Source organism: Yarrowia lipolytica, chromosome 1E (genome assembly GCF_001761485.1).
Source record: "Yarrowia lipolytica chromosome 1E, complete sequence".
In the NCBI taxonomy this organism is placed as follows: domain Eukaryota; kingdom Fungi; phylum Ascomycota; class Dipodascomycetes; order Dipodascales; genus Yarrowia; species Yarrowia lipolytica.
Genome location: NC_090774.1, coordinates 287,591 through 304,303, shown reverse-complemented (window position 1 = coordinate 304,303; position 16,713 = coordinate 287,591). Strand labels below are relative to the sequence as shown.

Genomic DNA, 16,713 nt, shown 5'->3' with positions numbered 1-16,713 from the left:
GATTGTGGCTTGATTTCTTGCCTGGGAAACAATAGGACCACGTGACACGACAATCACTGAGGAAATGCTGGACTATTACCCCCATCAATTCACCCCAGCTGTACGTGCCCATCCTGCTAAACCCCCGCATAGTTGGTGCCACTTTTAGGGTTCGACCCGGGCTTGTCCCTGGCCAGATTCCTTAGTCATGTTGTCTATCTGCAGTCTACGGCTATTGGTATATAACCAACTGTGGGGAACGTGAGATCGTAAAAGTCGATAATACACCAACAAACTAAAGACATGGGTGGCATCAGAATTGCAATCGGTGAGTATGGGGACATTTGATTGGCTAATAACATTCCCTGAGAGAAACAACCCCAAAAACGCTACTAACACCCAGATCGAGGTGGAACATTCACGGACGTCTATGCCCACTGTCCAGACCAAGAGATTGTACTCAAACTGCTCTCTGTCGACCCGGCCAACTACGAAGATGCTCCCACTGAGGGAATTCGACGAATTCTCGAGAAGGCCATCGGAAAGAAGATCCCCAAGGGCGAGCCTATTGATTTGAGTGAGGTTGAGAGTGTGAGAATGGGAACCACTGTGGCAACGAATGCTCTGCTGGAACGAAAGGGTGACAGAGTGGCGTTTCTCGTGACAAAGGGGTTTGGGGATATTCTCACCATTGGCCAACAGGCTCGACCCAACATCTTCGATCTGTCTGTCAAGAAGCTCAAAAAGTTATACGAGGTTGTGTACGAAGTGGACGAGAGAGTCGTGCCGGACGCTGCAGGTGAGGTAACTGGAGATACCGGAGAGAAGTACCACGTCTTCCAGACTCCCGACAAGGCTGTTGTGGTTGCAGAGCTCGAGAAGATCAAGGCTTCAGGAATCGATTCGCTTGCTATCGCCTTCATGCATGGTTACTCCTTCACAGAGCATGAGGAGATGGTTGCCAAGTGGGCTCGTGATATCGGATTCGAGGTGTCAGTGTCGCATGAGCTGCAGCCCCAGATCAAGCTGGTTTCGCGTGCTAACTCTGCTACAGCCTCTGCCTACCTGTCTCCGACCACAAGACGATACATCACTCAATTCGGCAAGGGTTTCAAGGGAGGTCTCGATGAGGTTGGACGAAAACTTCTGTTCATGCAGAGTGACGGTGGTTTGACCCACTGGAACCAATTCTCCGGCTTGAAAGCCATTCTGTCAGGTCCTGCTGGTGGTGTTGTTGGCTTCAGTCGAACTGCATATGACGATTCTCAGAAGCCCAACCCCAAACCTGTTCTCGGCTTTGATATGGGCGGTACTTCTACTGATGTTTCTAGATATGCCGGAACTCTTCCTCACATTTTTGAAACCACTACCGCCCAGGTTACCATCCAGTCTCCTCAGCTGGATATATCTACAGTGGCAGCTGGTGGCGGATCTATTCTCTTCTGGCGAAACGGACTCTTCGCAGTGGGACCGGAGAGTGCTTCAGCACATCCAGGACCCGCTTGTTACCGAAAGGGAGGTCCTCTGACAGTCACAGATGCCAACCTGTTCCTCGGTCGACTAGTTGTTTCTCAGTTCCCCAACATTTTTGGACCTAATGAGAACGAGCCTTTGGACTCAGAGATTGTTAAGAAAAAATTCCAAGAGCTCACAGACGAGATCAACAAGGATCAGGGTTCCGATCTGACTCCTCATAATGTCGCTCTCGGATTCCTGCAGGTAGCCAATGAGACCATGTGCAGACCTATCCGATCTCTCACTGAGGGTAAGGGTTATATCACTTCTGGTCATGATCTATGCTCTTTTGGAGGGGCTGGAGGGCAGCATGCTTGTGACGTTGCACAGTCTCTTGGAATCTCGCGAGTCGTGATTCCCAAGTACTCTTCAATTCTTTCTGCTTACGGAATGGCTCTTGCGGATGTTGTTGTGGATACACAGCAACCCGCTGATGCTATTCTGGGCGACACAGCTCTCGGTGAATTGAAGGAGAGACTTAGTGTTCTTGCTAAGGAAGCTACTGCCACACTTATGAGCCAGGGATTCACAGAGGGCGATGTGGAGTGCGAGAAATACCTCAATTTGCGATACAGAGGAAGCGAGTCTCTTATGATGGTTGCCCAGCAGGGTGAGGGGGATTATACCTCTTTCGCGAAGCAGTTTACTGAGCTCCACAAGCAGGAGTTTGGTTTCACACTTGACCGCGATATTCTTGTGGCCGATGTGCGAGTCCGAGCAGTTGGAAAGACCGGTTACAATCCTGAGCACCCCATCCAGGAGCTTACCAAGGCCAAGAGCAACGGTGTGACTACCCCCAAGGCCACTAATACCCAGAAGGTGTACTTTGACGAATCGTGGCACGACTGCTGTGTGTTCAAGATTGCTGATCTTCAGACTGGCGACCAGGTTGCAGGCCCTGCTCTCATCATTGACGCGACCCAGACTCTGGTGGTCGCCTCCAATGGCAAAGCCACTGTCTTGGACAACCATGTGATAATTGAGCTGGATGAAACCGTCAAGGAGATTGATTCTGGAGACCATATCGATCTTGTGGAATTGTCCATCTTCTCCCATCGATTCATGTCCATTGCTGAGCAGATGGGCCAGACGCTGCAGAAGACTGCCATATCTACAAACATCAAGGAGCGGCTGGATTTCTCGTGTGCCCTGTTCGACCAGGATGGTGATCTTGTTGCCAACGCTCCTCATATCCCTGTCCACCTGGGATCAATGAGCTCGGCCGTGCGATACCAGGTTGAGCACTGGAAGGGTGATCTCCACGAAGGAGATGTTCTGGTTTGCAATCACCCTGCTTACGGAGGGTCTCATCTTCCAGACATCACAGTTGTGACTCCCGTGTTTGATGAGACGGGCAAGGTTGCTTTCTTCTGCGCTTCCCGTGGCCACCATTCCGACATCGGAGGTATCTCTGCTGGCTCTATGCCTCCATTCTCCAAGGAGTTGTGGGAAGAGGGAGCCACTATCCAGGCTTTCAAGGTCGTCTCCAAGGGCAAATATGACGAAGCCGGAATGGTTCGTCTGCTATTTGACGAGCCTTCCAAGTATCCGGGTTGTGAGGGATCTCGGTCTCTTCAGGACTCTCTTAGTGATCTACAGGCTCAAATCGCTGCCAACAACAAGGGTATTCGTCTGATTGAGGCTCTGATTGAGGACTTCGGTCTCAACGTCGTCCAGAAGTACATGAAGGCCATTCAGCAGAATGCCGAAGAGGCTGTTCGAAAGCTTCTTATCGGAGCTCGAGAGAAGAGGGAGACCACCGTGTTCACCGCACGTGACCAGCTTGACGAGGGAACTCCCATTGTTCTCACCATCACGATCGCGGACGATGGATCTGCCAGATTCGACTTCTCTGGGACTGGTCCTCAGGTGTACGGCAACCTGAATGCACCCAAGAGTGTCACATACAGTGCCATTCTGTACGTTCTGCGATCTCTCATTGATGCTGACATTCCCCTCAATGGTGGTTGTCTTAAACCCATTGAAATTTTTATCCCCAACAACACAGTGCTGGCTCCTTCCGCTGATGCTGCCACTGTTGGAGGTAATGTCGAGACTTCTCAGCGAGTTACCGACGTTGTTCTGAAGGCATTCGAGGCCATGGGCGCTTCCCAGGGTACCTGTAACAACTTAACCTTTGGTATTTCCCCTCAGATGCTGAAGGACAAGGAATGTACTGCCACCGAGACCTTTGGTTACTACGAGACCATTGCTGGAGGAGCGGGTGCTGGTCCCACTTGGAATGGTCAGAGTGGTGTTCAGGTGCACATGACCAACACCCGGTCCACAGATCCTGAGATCTTCGAGAAACGATACCCCGCTATCCTCCGCGAGTTCAGTGTTCGACGTGGAAGTGGAGGAGCTGGAGAGTTCACCGGAGGAAACGGTGTTGTTCGTGACATCCAGTTCACTCAACCTGTCCAATGCAGCATTTTGTCTGAACGTCGATCTTCAGCACCTTATGGGATGAAGGGTGGCGAGTCTGGCAAACCCGGTATGAATCTGTGGGTTCGAAAGAACGGTACAACTGCCACTCTTGGAGGTAAGAATACGGTTCGGATGTCTCCTGGTGAGCGAATTATCATCCAGACCCCTGGTGGAGGTGGATATGGCCATGTCAAGGAGGACAAGTCTTCCAAGGCCGAGGAAGCTCAGAAATCCGAGACCCACTCCTTCATCCCTCGAGCGTCAGGGTCTATCCATGAGCGTGCCGCTGCCCAGGGGGCTCTTTGATAGATAAAGTAGATTAATATAAGTAAGATGTTTAAACAGCAACAACATGGTACAATAAAATACACCACCTGAAACCCATAAGTTCTTGTAAATTTATTGACAGCAAATCAACTTTCATTTTCCACAGATCCTCAAACAATGGATGTCTGCTGTGTTTTTATATTATAACAAAAATACATTAAACTCTAATGAATAAGAGAAGACTAGCAGATGTCTCATTGTAGAGTAAGACTTGCCTATTTTTTTTTTATAATAACCTGATATTGCTGTGACGAATTCACCCAATAGATTTGTTAAATATTTCTTACAGTAGTAGTGTAAGTTAATTACTGTAGCTTTACTTGGAATTTTAACTGAATGTATATGAGAAAAAAAAAACACTGCATGAAGACGCGTAGTCGCGACCACCATCAAACTCTGTTTTCAAACAGGAGCATCAATCAACTCACGACATTACGATAACAAGACCACCATGTCCCATGAGATATTGCTTGTTTTAGCAGGCAACATTTCTCCACTGGTGACATCATCTGTGCTCGACGGACTGGAAAATTCGTGGCACAGGACCCTCCATACAGCTGAACGTCAACTACTCAACCAGTTTGCAGAATGTGGGAGACTATTTTCCTCCATTGACGAGCGGGTCAAGTCAACAATGTATGCAACTTCGGCATTATCAAGAAGAGAAGCTGGTATTTCGGTGGCGTTCACGCCGTGTTGCCAGGCGGTTGTTGAGGTTCTGGAACGAAGAGTGGTGAGAAAATACCTGATGGAACTAGCTGATCTGGAAAAGAGACTCCTAGGAGGAGACGTTACCTACACAAGTACTGGAGGGGCAGCGGAAACGATTCCTTTGTCTCAGATTCAGCTCAAAATCACATCACCATGGACCAGACGATTGGAATATACTCACGAGCTGCTCGACTTCTTCTACTTCTCGGACCTTTCTGAAGAAGACCGCAGAGCAGTCGACCCCAATGACCTGTCTACTTTTCCGTTCGTTTCAGGATCAACAATTTACAGCAGACTTCAATCAGACGTTCAGGTGGGCTACCCGGACTTGCAAAACTTGGTCCAGGAGTGCATCATCGCACTGGAGAAATGCTGGTTAAGACAATTTAGCAGATGGCTCCTTTACGGAAAGCTGCCTTCTTCTTTTTCCGCTGCTCATGACTTCATGGTGCTCCCTGTTGCCGATCTGGACAGGGATGAAGTGACAGCTGAGTACGAGATTGTCAAGGGAAGCTTTTTACATCCTATCTCTGAACAGTCTACTAATGATGCCTTGTCGGTGGGGATGCTGATTGCCCAGGCAAGCAATAACAACGATACTGAGATGCTGAAATCCGTCGGTAAACTAGCTAAAAGCATCTGTGGGTACTCTGAGAAGACAATGGCCTTTCCCATGAAGACGCTCGCCATTGAGGAGTTGATCAGATACACAAAGAAACAAGTCTACTCTAACCTTCTTGATTCTATCCTGCCTACTGCCGAGGTCCAAAAACTACTCACTCTGTTTAGAGGCATTTATCTTCTGGGTGACGGCGAATTCAGTATGGTCTTTTTGGATGCACTGGAACAGAAGAAGAACGGAAGCATAGCGTTCTCTGCAGCGTTAAACTATCTTATTGATGAGAAACACAACGAGTTCTTGGCTTCAGTCCCAAAGTATCTGTCTTACAAGAAGTCCACTTCATATACGTCTTCATTCTCAGACTTTGTGACAGGATATCATTACAAGCTGAGATACAGACTTAGATGGCCTGTTACAATCATTGTGTCCCCATCTGTCATGCCTTCGCTGAGTGCAATCTTTGACATGCTTCTGGCGATCCGGAAGACCATCTTACAACTCAACGATTTATGGAGACAACGAAGGGTGTACTATTCGAGGTCGAGATCGTCTGATTTCATTCTCTGGGAGTCCCTCGCCTTTGTCTACTACTTTCTGGAGTCATACTGGGCACATGTCCAAGCTGACCTCATTGACTTGCGTTTCGAAAAGCTTGTGATTGTGGCACAGGTTAATGATAATCATGACTCTGACATTCTCGCCAAAATCTCAGCGGAACTGGAGTCCTTTGCATACGGACTATACGACCTTCTCAATCTCAACAACAGAGAAATTGTAAATACCTTTAAACAGTTCCTCATTGCCTGCACTCAGATCTACGCCGAAGTGTCTCGGACCTTCAAGGATCAGGAGGATATTAATATCGACACAGACAAGCTTAGCAATGTCAAGGTGCTAGCACTACGGCTCTTGGCGATGTTCTCCGATGTCCAACAAGAGCGTCTCGCTAGAGGTGATGCTGCTGCAGGTGTGGATGAACTTCTGGTCAAGTTTTCTGACTATAGATGATAGTTTATATATTTATTCACATTAATTATTCACGTTACAGTCATATATTTATAAATAGGTCATATCTAAAATGCGAGTTTACTCATCCATGTCATCGTCCTCGTCCTCTTGAGGGTCTCCCACAGCCTCTCTAATCTGCCTGATGACGTCCAGAATGGCGGTGGTCGCAGGAGAGTCGGGGTACTCCTCCACAAAACTTTCTCCATGATCACATGATTTTCCGATTCGAGGATCGAGAGGGACACTACCAAGAAACGGTATGTTGAATTCCTCCGCCAGCGCCTTTCCTCCTCCTGTAGTAGGGGCGAAAATGAAACTCTCACCCTTACAGTTGGGACACACGAATCCGGACATGTTCTCGACCAGTCCGATGATCTTGATACCTGACTTTCGGCAGAAGTCAAGCTCCTTTCGAACATCCAACAATGCAACCTCCTGGGGCGTGGTGATTACGACTGCACCATCAACGCCAGACTCTTTCAGGTACTGAGTGACTGAAAGATGTTCATCAGAAGTACCAGGGGGCGTATCCACAACGAGATAGTCCAAATTACCCCAGTCAACGTCCTTCAGAAATTGTTTAATAAGTCCATTTTTCTTGGCGCCTCTCCAGATGATAGCGTCGTCCTGGTTGGGCAGCATGAAGCCCACACTCATCATGCCCAGGTTATCTGACACATAGATGGGTGACCACCCTGAAAGTGAGGTGTGAATTTGTTCGCCTTCACTTCCCATCATTTTGGGTAGCGAGGGTCCGCAAATATCAATGTCCATGAGTCCCACTTCTCTGTCCAGATCCGAGGCAAAGCCCCAGCCAAGGAGCGAAGAGAATGTGCTCTTTCCAACTCCACCCTTTCCTGAAAGCACCAGAATCTTGTGCTTCACTCCCTTCATTCGGTCCTTGATGAGCGGAAGATCAGGATCGGGTCCCTTGGGTGCTGATGCACAGATGTCTTGGTTAGGGCATCCTTGACAAGCGTCAGCCTTTCCAGCTTCCTCTGACTCTGTTCCTGGACAGTGCTCAGGCTCGGGGGCCTTCAGATCCGTCCGGTTATTTCCCTCGTCGGTTTTGTTTGCCACGGGATCAACTAGCGACGGCATGCTCTGGGTGTGTGGTTTGAAAAGTGAGCTGAGAGATGTGTTCCTCGCTCACTTTCATATACCCAATCTCACTTGAACGAACTGGAACTCTATTAGCAATGGTTTTCAGTACTGTTCCCGAAGGTTTGTCAATTAGGTTTAGTACCCATCTTCAATCTCTTTTCCATAAGTTGTGAAGTGACAGCCAAACACGGAGTTGAGAATACGTATATCAACAAACTGGTAAGCTAGATACTACAGACTAACCATATGTCATGCTGTATAATCCCCGTGTATCATGAATCTCCAGTTTTGCAAGGTGGCGATATACATTGAATTAAGGTTACAGTTCTGATCACATGAGTAATCTAATCACCACGCGCCTCGCAACTCTACAACGTGATCTTCTGGAAGGGTCCATAGAAAACACCAAAACACATCTAAAAGACACGGATCTTGCTCTTTCTGCATTTCACACATCTCGACCCACCCACCATGTGCAAGCATATTACTAACGCCCAAGTCTCAATCCGAACACAATGCTGTCGAAAGTGGTATGACTGTCCACAGTGTGAGTATCGACGTGGAACATGAATAGGTGACGGACTATTCAGGGGGTTGGTCACAGGGAGATAATGCGCCAGCTGGAGCACGAGATCCTGGTGTCTAACAACGGATGACAACGGCTTTGATATTTGACTGCTAACACAGGCCACGAGGAAGCCGAAGACCACCCACTTCGAAAGACGACAGAAATGACCTTTGCATGCAAAAAGTGTCGAAAGGCGTTCCGAAAAGATCTCACGGACTTTGACGAAGCAGACAGCTTTTGTCCTTACTGCGACAACAACTTCATGATCCCAGCAGAAACTCCAGAGACCAAGCAGCTGGACGCGATAGCCGAGGGCACACACGAGATCCGACTTCCCGGCAGCGGAGACAAGATTCTCGATTCTCGTATGATGAGAAAGGAAGACATTCCTCAAGATCTGTGGGATGAGCTGGATAACATCTAAGACTACAGAGAAGGGATATACGCTATGGTGGGCGTAGAATACGGCCCGAGTAGTGTATCGTATTTGTTTCAGGACGGACAGGGAGTCATTTTACATATATAGACGGATCAACTTAATGAATACATGGGACATAGAAGGAGAAGAGGGTGATTAATAGCTTTGGACTAGCTACAGTACAATTAGCTAAGCTAATGTCTGTACAGTTGAATGTACAACACGGTATAATTGACCTTGTAGTGTCAACGAGGGTGTACCATATGTAAAACTATTGTATTAATCTTGTCCTGTTGGGAAGGTTGATCACCTCTCTTTTAGACCTACTTGTAGCAGTTGGAACATTGGACTGCATCTTTACGTAGGGGCAGGAAAACTTCACGTGCCATAACGATGAGAGAAGATGACAGAGCTGATAGATGGGGAGGTTCGAAATAATTTTTTTTTCCTGACACGCTCATGTTTCCCCCTTGAGCCATATGTATATTAGCTGATACTATTATATTGCCCTCAAACGTCACCAGTCTCTTTTCCATACATGCCCATTTCCGGGCTCCCAGTAATTAGTGTACCAACTGCTACGCGCGACGAAACCCTATCCTCACCGACAAGCAACTTTTCTGCGTAGAAACGTGGACTTCGCGCGACTTGCAACATACATCAACAATGTCTGGACCAGCACCCATAGACTTGGATAAGTCCAATCCAGGAGTGAGTACCGTTGCAAAACTGCCCCTTGATCCTCTCATCACGACTTTTACTAACCCCAGTCTTCCATGGTTTCCACCGTGACGACCCCAAACAGGGACACGCCTCCAGTCCAGCTGTCGACCGAAGATCTGCTCAACATCCGATCGGGCTATCTGCTTCCCGACAAGGGTCTTGGTAAGCCCAAGCAGAAGTCCATTCCCGAACTCGTCAAGAAAATCAAACATCTTTACGGGCTGAGCGACGTTTTTGAGTACTTCCTGAAGTCCAAGGGAGAGTCCGACCCCAATTACAGAAAGGCCATGGAACAGGCAAAGGAGGAGCTCGGTCTTAACAAGACCACCGAGAAACCCACCGGTGGCGCGCGACACAGAAAGACCGAGAAGGAAGAAGACGCTGAGCTGATGCAGGGAGAGGAGGAGGCCGAGAACTCGGTCGAAACCGTCTTCGAGACTTCTCCTGGCTACATTCAGGGAACTCTGCGAGAGTACCAAGTTCAGGGCCTCAACTGGATGGTCTCTCTTTATGAGCATGGTCTTTCTGGCATTCTGGCCGACGAAATGGGTCTTGGTAAGACTCTGCAGACCATCTCTTTCCTGGGATACCTTCGATACTTCCGTGGAATTCCCGGTCCTCATTTGGTCTGTGTTCCCAAGTCTACCCTGGACAACTGGGCCCGAGAGTTTGCCAAATGGACTCCTGAGGTCAACGTTCTTGTTCTTCAGGGAGACAAGGAGGGCCGAGCTCAGCTTATCCAGGATCGGCTTCTGACCTGCGACTTTGACGTATGCATTACCTCCTACGAGATGGTTCTTCGAGAGAAGGGATATCTGCGACGGTTTGCTTGGCAATACATTGTGATTGATGAGGCTCATCGAATCAAGAACGAGGAGTCTTCTCTGTCACAGATCATCCGTCTGTTCCACACCGAAAACCGACTGTTGATCACCGGTACTCCTTTGCAAAACAACCTGCACGAGCTGTGGGCTCTTCTGAACTATATTCTCCCCGACGTGTTCCAGGACTCTGCGGCTTTTGATGCCTGGTTCGGTGAAGACCAGAGTGGAGACCAGGACGCAGCCGTGAACCAGCTGCATAAGATTCTGCGGCCATTCCTACTCCGACGAGTCAAGGCCGATGTCGAGAAGTCTCTTTTGCCCAAGAAGGAGATCAACCTCTACGTTGGCATGTCCGACATGCAGGTTAAATGGTACCAGAAAATTCTCGAGAAGGACATTGACGCTGTCAACGGTCAGATTGGCAAGCGTGAGGGCAAAACCCGGCTTCTCAACATTGTGATGCAGCTGCGAAAGTGCTGCAACCATCCCTATTTGTTCGAGGGTGCCGAGCCTGGACCTCCTTACACCACTGATGAGCATCTTGTCTACAATGCTGGCAAGATGGTGATTCTCGACAAGCTTCTGAAGCGAATTCAGGAGCAGGGATCTCGTGTTCTTATCTTCTCCCAGATGAGTCGAGTCCTTGATATTCTTGAGGATTACTGTCTGTTCCGAGGTTACAAGTATTGTCGAATTGATGGTCAGACTGCGCATGAGGACCGAATCAACGCCATTGATGCCTACAACAAGGAGGGATCCGAGAAGTTTGTGTTCTTGCTGACAACTCGAGCTGGTGGTCTCGGTATCAATTTGACTACTGCCGACCAAGTTGTCCTTTACGACTCTGACTGGAACCCTCAAGCTGATCTTCAGGCCATGGATCGAGCTCATCGAATTGGACAAACCAAGCAGGTTTATGTCTACCGATTCATTACTGAAAACGCTGTCGAGGAGAAGGTCATCGAGCGAGCTACACAGAAGCTGCGTCTGGACAAGCTGGTTATTCAGCAAGGCCGATCGCAATCCAAAGTCAACAACAACGCCCAGAACAAGGATGATCTGCTTAATATGATTCAATTTGGTGCCGAGAAGGTGTTCAACCGAGGAAAGGGCGAGGAACAGGAGGAGGCTGATCTTGATATTGACGACATTCTCAAGCGAGGCCAGCAGAAGACTATGGAGCTCAACTCCCGTTACGACTCTCTTGGTCTTGATGATCTGCAAAAGTTCACTTCCGATTCTGCCTACGAATGGAACGGAGAGGATTTCAAGAAGAAGGACACCAGCAAGACTAACAAGCCCTTCGTGTGGATTGCACCCAACAAGCGTGAGCGAAAGGAAAACTACTCCATCGACTCGTACTACCGAGAAATGCTTAACCAGGGCGCTGCTGCGGGCAAGAACGCTGCGCCCAAGGCCCCCAAGGCCCCCAAGCAGCTGAACATCCAGGACCATCAGTTCTACCCCCAGCGACTTATCGACATTCAGGAGAAGGAGACTTCTTACTACCGAAAGCAAATTGGTTACAAGGTGCCTCTTCCCGATGGAGCTGAAGAAGAGCTTGAGATGCGAGAGAGCGAGCGAGATCTTGAGCAGCAGGAGATTGACAACGCCGAGCCTCTCACCGAGGAGGAAGAGGAGGAGAAGGTAGACCTGTCCACTAAGGGTTTCTCCAACTGGAACCGACGAGATTTCACAAATTTCATCCAGGCTTCGGCGCGTCATGGTCGAAACAACTTTGCTGCCATTGCCACAGAGTTCGAGGACAAGACCCAAGCCGATATCAAGAAGTACGCTGGCGTGTTCTGGCAACGATACACTGAGATCAACGGCTTTGACAGATACATTCAGCAGATCGAGGCAGGTGAGGACAAGGCCAAGAAGCAGAACCATCAAAACACTCTTCTAACCCGAAAGGTGGAGGGCTATGAGGCCCCTCTACAGCAGATGGTCATTGTCTACCCTGCAGGCCAGAAGAAAATCTACTCTGAGGACGAGGATCGGTATATTCTGGTTCAACTCTACAGGTACGGCCTTGAGACTGAGGGTGTTTATGAGATGATCCGAGACGCCATTCGAGCATCACCCGTGTTCCGATTCGACTGGTTCTTCCTGTCGAGGACTCCTGCAGAGCTTGCGCGACGAGGCCAGACTCTGCTTTCTTACGTTGGTAAAGAGTACGATGGTGCTGGCGAGAAGCGAAAATCGTCTTCCACCCCCGACGTCGAGACTCCCAAAAAGTCTGCCAAGAAGAAGAAGGCGTAGGGCATGCGACGGGTATATTATATGTATGAATGTATTTAAATTAGAATGCCTTTGGGTAGGTTGCAGGATAGGTTGCAGGGAATAAATTCCTCGTTATGTTTTTGTTGCTACCGTTCTCGGTGATAGCCTCTGAATATATTAATACTAATACCATGCAACCCAACGGTGCTGCCCTGGCGCTAAACCCAATAAATGAATGGTGTGACCATAGCAGGAAGTACCTGTACTTGTAGCAAGTGATACGAGGGAATGTTGCAATGAGTGAAAAAGAGAAAAAGCACGAGTATTTATCTATAAGTACAAGTACTTGAGACTCCTACTTCTACGAGTAGTATGTAGCTGAGGGATATCCGGCTTCTGTCTACACCCTTCAACGGTTACAAATGATAGTGTTAAATTACTTGATTAGTTGCTATGTATGTGACACACGGATCGAACACGAGTCCTCTTGCGATTGTAGAGCCTCAGCACGCTTAGGGCTTTTTGAGGAGGGTCTCGATGGTGGATTCGAGGCCGGCGGGGGTCTTGAGGGAAGCATATCGGTCGACGACGTTACCGTGCTTATCAACCAGGAACTTCTCAAAGTTCCACTTGATTCCTCGGAAGCCCAGCAGACCAGCCTTCTGCTCCTTCAGGTAGACGTAGACGGGGTCGGCGTCGTTGCCGTTGACGTTGATCTTCTGAAGAACGGGGAAAGTGACGCCGTAGTTCAGCTGACAGAAGGAGGAGATCTCGTCAGCGGAACCAGGCTCTTGGCCACCAAACTGGTTGCAGGGGAAGCCGATGATGGTGAATCCCTGATCCTTGTACTTCTGGTAGACCTCCTCAAGGCCCTTGTATTGGGGAGTAAAGCCACACTTGGAGGCGACGTTCACGATGAGCACGACCTTGCCCTCAAGCTGCTTGAAGGGGAAAGGCTCTCCGTTCTTGTCGAGTGGAGCGAGGTTGTAGAAAGCGGTATTGGTTTTCTCGGCGGACATTGTGTGTGTTGTTCGAAGTCGATTGAAAGGAAGACTGGGGTGTCTGAGGTGGAATTGAAGAGCACTGATGGTTCTCTTTATAGATGCGGCTGGCGGTACTGTGTTAAGGGTCCGCCACGAAATAGGCTTCACAACTGTAAGCATTGCATTGGGAGAGAGAGAGCAGGCTAAATGCTCAGAGCAAGGGTTAAAGGGTCAAGTGGCCCTCCTAAACCCCCAAAACATCGGTTCAACTTGCCTGCAGACCTCGTATTATTAATGAATACGAGCGGCGAATAACGGCACTGTGCAGCTACCCGAACCGAGAGCTGCGGGCCACTGTTGCCTGGCAAAAACAACCGGTGGCAGCGTCTTAACTGCGTGGCCTAGACCCCCCTTATCTCCTGGAGAATTAGGAGCATTTGTAATAGTTAGACAAAGCAAAAAATGGCATTCTCTCGTGACCCTCCCCACAGCCCGTACCGGTTCAGAACTAACACTTACTGTAAAGTAGTTACAGTGAGTTGCTGGGGTTGGTAAACCATTGAAGACCATGACAACCCATATACGGGAGCCACAGGTTGAAGCCCTTTGGAAGTGGATAGCTACAGTATAAATTGCGCAGTCGTCTGTTTTGAATCTGTTCCTTGCGGAAGTTGCTATCAACCAATTCTCCGATATCACCGATGCTGACTTAGAAAGAGCGGAGATAGACTACATGCACTCCAAGCGCCGTAAAGAGTGTCTATTCATAGAGGGTGTGATAGAGTATACAGAGTAGGAATATGATTGAGGTGATTGGAGATTGCGATGACGCTTTGCCTTGACCATACCCTTTTAATCACATGCGAAAGTGTTATTGCCCCGCCTTTCTGCATAATTACAAGGATGCATGGATGGGATGGATTGTGTTTCAGACCAGACTTTGTAGGAGGTGACAACGGGTAGCCACTGGGCACAGTATACATACTGTACAGTATGTACTGTACATTGTACGAATATATACAAGTGTATTACTCGTAGGATGCGCCGAATTGTGAAATTACTGTGTTATGTTTTTTTGCACGTCTAAAGAGTCTCAAGTAGAAAGTATCCGTCACGCCTCCCATGTGGTTCACTGCAGTATGAATCGCATAAAGCCTGGTTCACAGGTTCACTTGATGGTCTCTATTAACCATTTCTACAATACAAACAACTACTCTACAAGAACGACTTACTCTATTACCCACCCATTACAGTCATTGTCATCATCTTAAATACATAACTACGATGATCCCATCACAAACAGGTGACTTGAAACATCCTTCGTTATTCTTGAGCCGTTCCTACTGTAGCTTGCACGATGAACATATGCAAAATTATTCATGCTTAGGAACGACTGGAAACATATAGTACAAACAGTCTTATTTTGCCATGGGTTCGCTGAGAAGATGTCCCATACGCTCAATCTTGGTCCGGAGGTAGCCGTCCACCTCGTCGCTGTGAATACCCTTGGACTTGTCCTTCCAGGCCAGAGGAACCATGGGTACACGTTCCACCACGGTGACCTCCTTGTTAGGTCCCTCAACTGCGGCAATCTTGTCGGGGTTATTGGTGAGCAGCTGGATCTTAGTCTGGTCCAGATCCTGCAGAATAGCAGTTGCCAGGCCAAAGTCTCGACCATCAGCGGGATGTTTGAGCATCAGGTTGGCCTGTACAGTGTCAGCACCGAGATCCTGCAAGTTGTATGCCTTGAGCTTCTCCCCCAGACCGATTCCTCGTCCCTCCTGTCGCAGGTAGACAATGACACCGGAGTTTTTGTTTCCCATAAGCCTGGCTGCCTCGTCAAGCTGCTCTCCACAGTCACACCGGGCAGACCAGGCTGTCTCACCAGTGTAGCACTCGGAGTGGATTCGCACCAGGGTCGTGTCTGGAGCCTTGGAAGCGGGCTCTGGGGTTCGGGTGGAGGGGACTCCTTCCTTGGAAGACTGTCTTCCAGGGAAGAGTCGGCCTGTGTAAGCCCCTCGGGTCATTCTGTCCATCTCAGTCTCGCCTTCTCGTGGCCGGTCCAAAGACTTTGATCTGATGTGGTTTCCGAAAACAATAGCCAGATGTTCCTTCTTGTCGACATTGTTGGTGTACAGATGAAGGAAGATCTCGGTTCCGTTGGTGGTGGGGATTCTGGCTCGCACCAGACACTCGACCTCTGGGAGTGTGGCCGAGAGCTTGAGTACTGGTGCTCCCGACTCTTCTTCTGTGACGGGGATAGCGTCGGGGGTTCCCACCTGAGACTCCGTTGGCGTGAAAGTGGGCGAAACGAGATCGATCTGCGACACCTCTTCGGAGGTATCGGGAATATCAATAGGCTTGCTCATGAGGTGTATGCAGGAAAGTAGTCTCTGTAATTATCAGCAGTATTCTTGCTGATTTTGATTTCGGGGGTTATGCCGTTCAACTGCCGAAGTGTGGAGTATAGTCCGAGTCGGTGGCTTGGCAAGTGAGTCGAGTAATTTGAGATGGAGTATCACAATCTAGCGCCGATTCCAGGAATATTTCGGTAGTGCCGGTGATGCTGGGCCTGTTTCTTAGTCCTCGAGTGTTTCGCGGTGGTGTTGAGTAAGTTGTAATGTCTGATCCTGCGGAATCTGGGGTTGGATTAGGTGATATGGGAAAGCGCGGTTACGGTTATTTTTCAGATGCTGCGTTGGGACAACAGTCTACCGCTTGGTGGGGGTCTTTCTCTGCGTCGTTATCCACTCTAAATGCTGATCTGTGATGAGACAAGTGTGGTCTTGACGACGAAGGAGAAAATATGTGGTGTCACATATATATATTGCGGATCAGTAAGCGTCTCTTGTTATTACATCCCCTCAGTCACCATTTGGTCAGTTGAGTTTATCACGCCATTAGATGAATGTTCGAGAACACCTACAGCTAAGCGGCAGAATGGGTCAATTAGTCACCTCTGACAACGTTCACCGTAAGGATATATTACTAACATGTGGCAAATTTGTAAGCATGCCGAGGTACAGCATACATGGGAGCCGTGATAAGTGAGCTTTAAAGGAGGAATGCCAGGGCTGACACCACTACAAGTAGCCAACATATACCGTTGTGCTCGCATCTCCAATGTCTACCTAAAAATACTGTATCGTACATCACATGACATTTAAAGCCGAGTCCTGTGTAAAAAGCGCGGAAGGCCCTGACAAAGCTTAGATGTCTCCACTGGCGATATCGGAGTTGTCCAAACGAGCTTGGCTAGAGCGATACGACCGTGATAG

At 48.7% G+C, this 16,713-nt stretch overlaps 7 protein-coding genes across 7 annotated transcripts; 4 read left to right on the top strand and 3 right to left on the bottom strand.

Moving 5' to 3' along the window:
• Positions 1 to 282: 282 nt before the first annotated feature.
• Positions 283 to 4,227, top strand: YALI1_E03039g (uncharacterized protein; the record flags this gene model as incomplete). Its single annotated transcript, XM_503458.4, has 2 exons — positions 283 to 307; positions 383 to 4,227. 2 exons carry the CDS (start codon positions 283 to 285, stop codon positions 4,225 to 4,227), a joined length of 3,870 nt encoding a protein of 1,289 aa, XP_503458.4.
• Positions 4,228 to 4,699: 472 nt separating this feature from the next.
• Positions 4,700 to 6,589, top strand: YALI1_E02996g (uncharacterized protein; the record flags this gene model as incomplete). Its single annotated transcript, XM_503457.3, has 1 exon — positions 4,700 to 6,589. One exon carries the CDS (start codon positions 4,700 to 4,702, stop codon positions 6,587 to 6,589), a length of 1,890 nt encoding a protein of 629 aa, XP_503457.3.
• A 78-nt stretch (positions 6,590 to 6,667) lies between these two features.
• Positions 6,668 to 7,690, bottom strand: YALI1_E02966g (uncharacterized protein; the record flags this gene model as incomplete). The annotated part of the gene is made up of 1 exon (XM_503456.3): positions 6,668 to 7,690. The coding sequence occupies one exon, from the start codon at positions 7,688 to 7,690 to the stop codon at positions 6,668 to 6,670; it is 1,023 nt and encodes a 340-aa protein (XP_503456.1).
• A 474-nt stretch (positions 7,691 to 8,164) lies between these two features.
• YALI1_E02959g (uncharacterized protein) lies at positions 8,165 to 8,685 on the top strand (the record flags this gene model as incomplete). The annotated part of the gene is made up of 2 exons (XM_002143024.3): positions 8,165 to 8,240; positions 8,381 to 8,685. 2 exons carry the CDS (start codon positions 8,165 to 8,167, stop codon positions 8,683 to 8,685), a joined length of 381 nt encoding a protein of 126 aa, XP_002143060.1.
• Positions 8,686 to 9,345: 660 nt separating this feature from the next.
• On the top strand, positions 9,346 to 12,491 carry YALI1_E02948g (uncharacterized protein; the record flags this gene model as incomplete). The annotated part of the gene is made up of 2 exons (XM_503455.3): positions 9,346 to 9,390; positions 9,450 to 12,491. The coding sequence occupies 2 exons, from the start codon at positions 9,346 to 9,348 to the stop codon at positions 12,489 to 12,491; spliced, it is 3,087 nt and encodes a 1,028-aa protein (XP_503455.1).
• A 473-nt stretch (positions 12,492 to 12,964) lies between these two features.
• On the bottom strand, positions 12,965 to 13,615 carry YALI1_E02906g (uncharacterized protein; the record flags this gene model as incomplete). Its single annotated transcript, XM_503454.3, has 1 exon — positions 12,965 to 13,615. One exon carries the CDS (start codon positions 13,613 to 13,615, stop codon positions 12,965 to 12,967), a length of 651 nt encoding a protein of 216 aa, XP_503454.2.
• A 1,238-nt stretch (positions 13,616 to 14,853) lies between these two features.
• On the bottom strand, positions 14,854 to 15,804 carry YALI1_E02885g (uncharacterized protein; the record flags this gene model as incomplete). The annotated part of the gene is made up of 1 exon (XM_503453.1): positions 14,854 to 15,804. The coding sequence occupies one exon, from the start codon at positions 15,802 to 15,804 to the stop codon at positions 14,854 to 14,856; it is 951 nt and encodes a 316-aa protein (XP_503453.1).
• Positions 15,805 to 16,713: the final 909 nt, after the last annotated feature.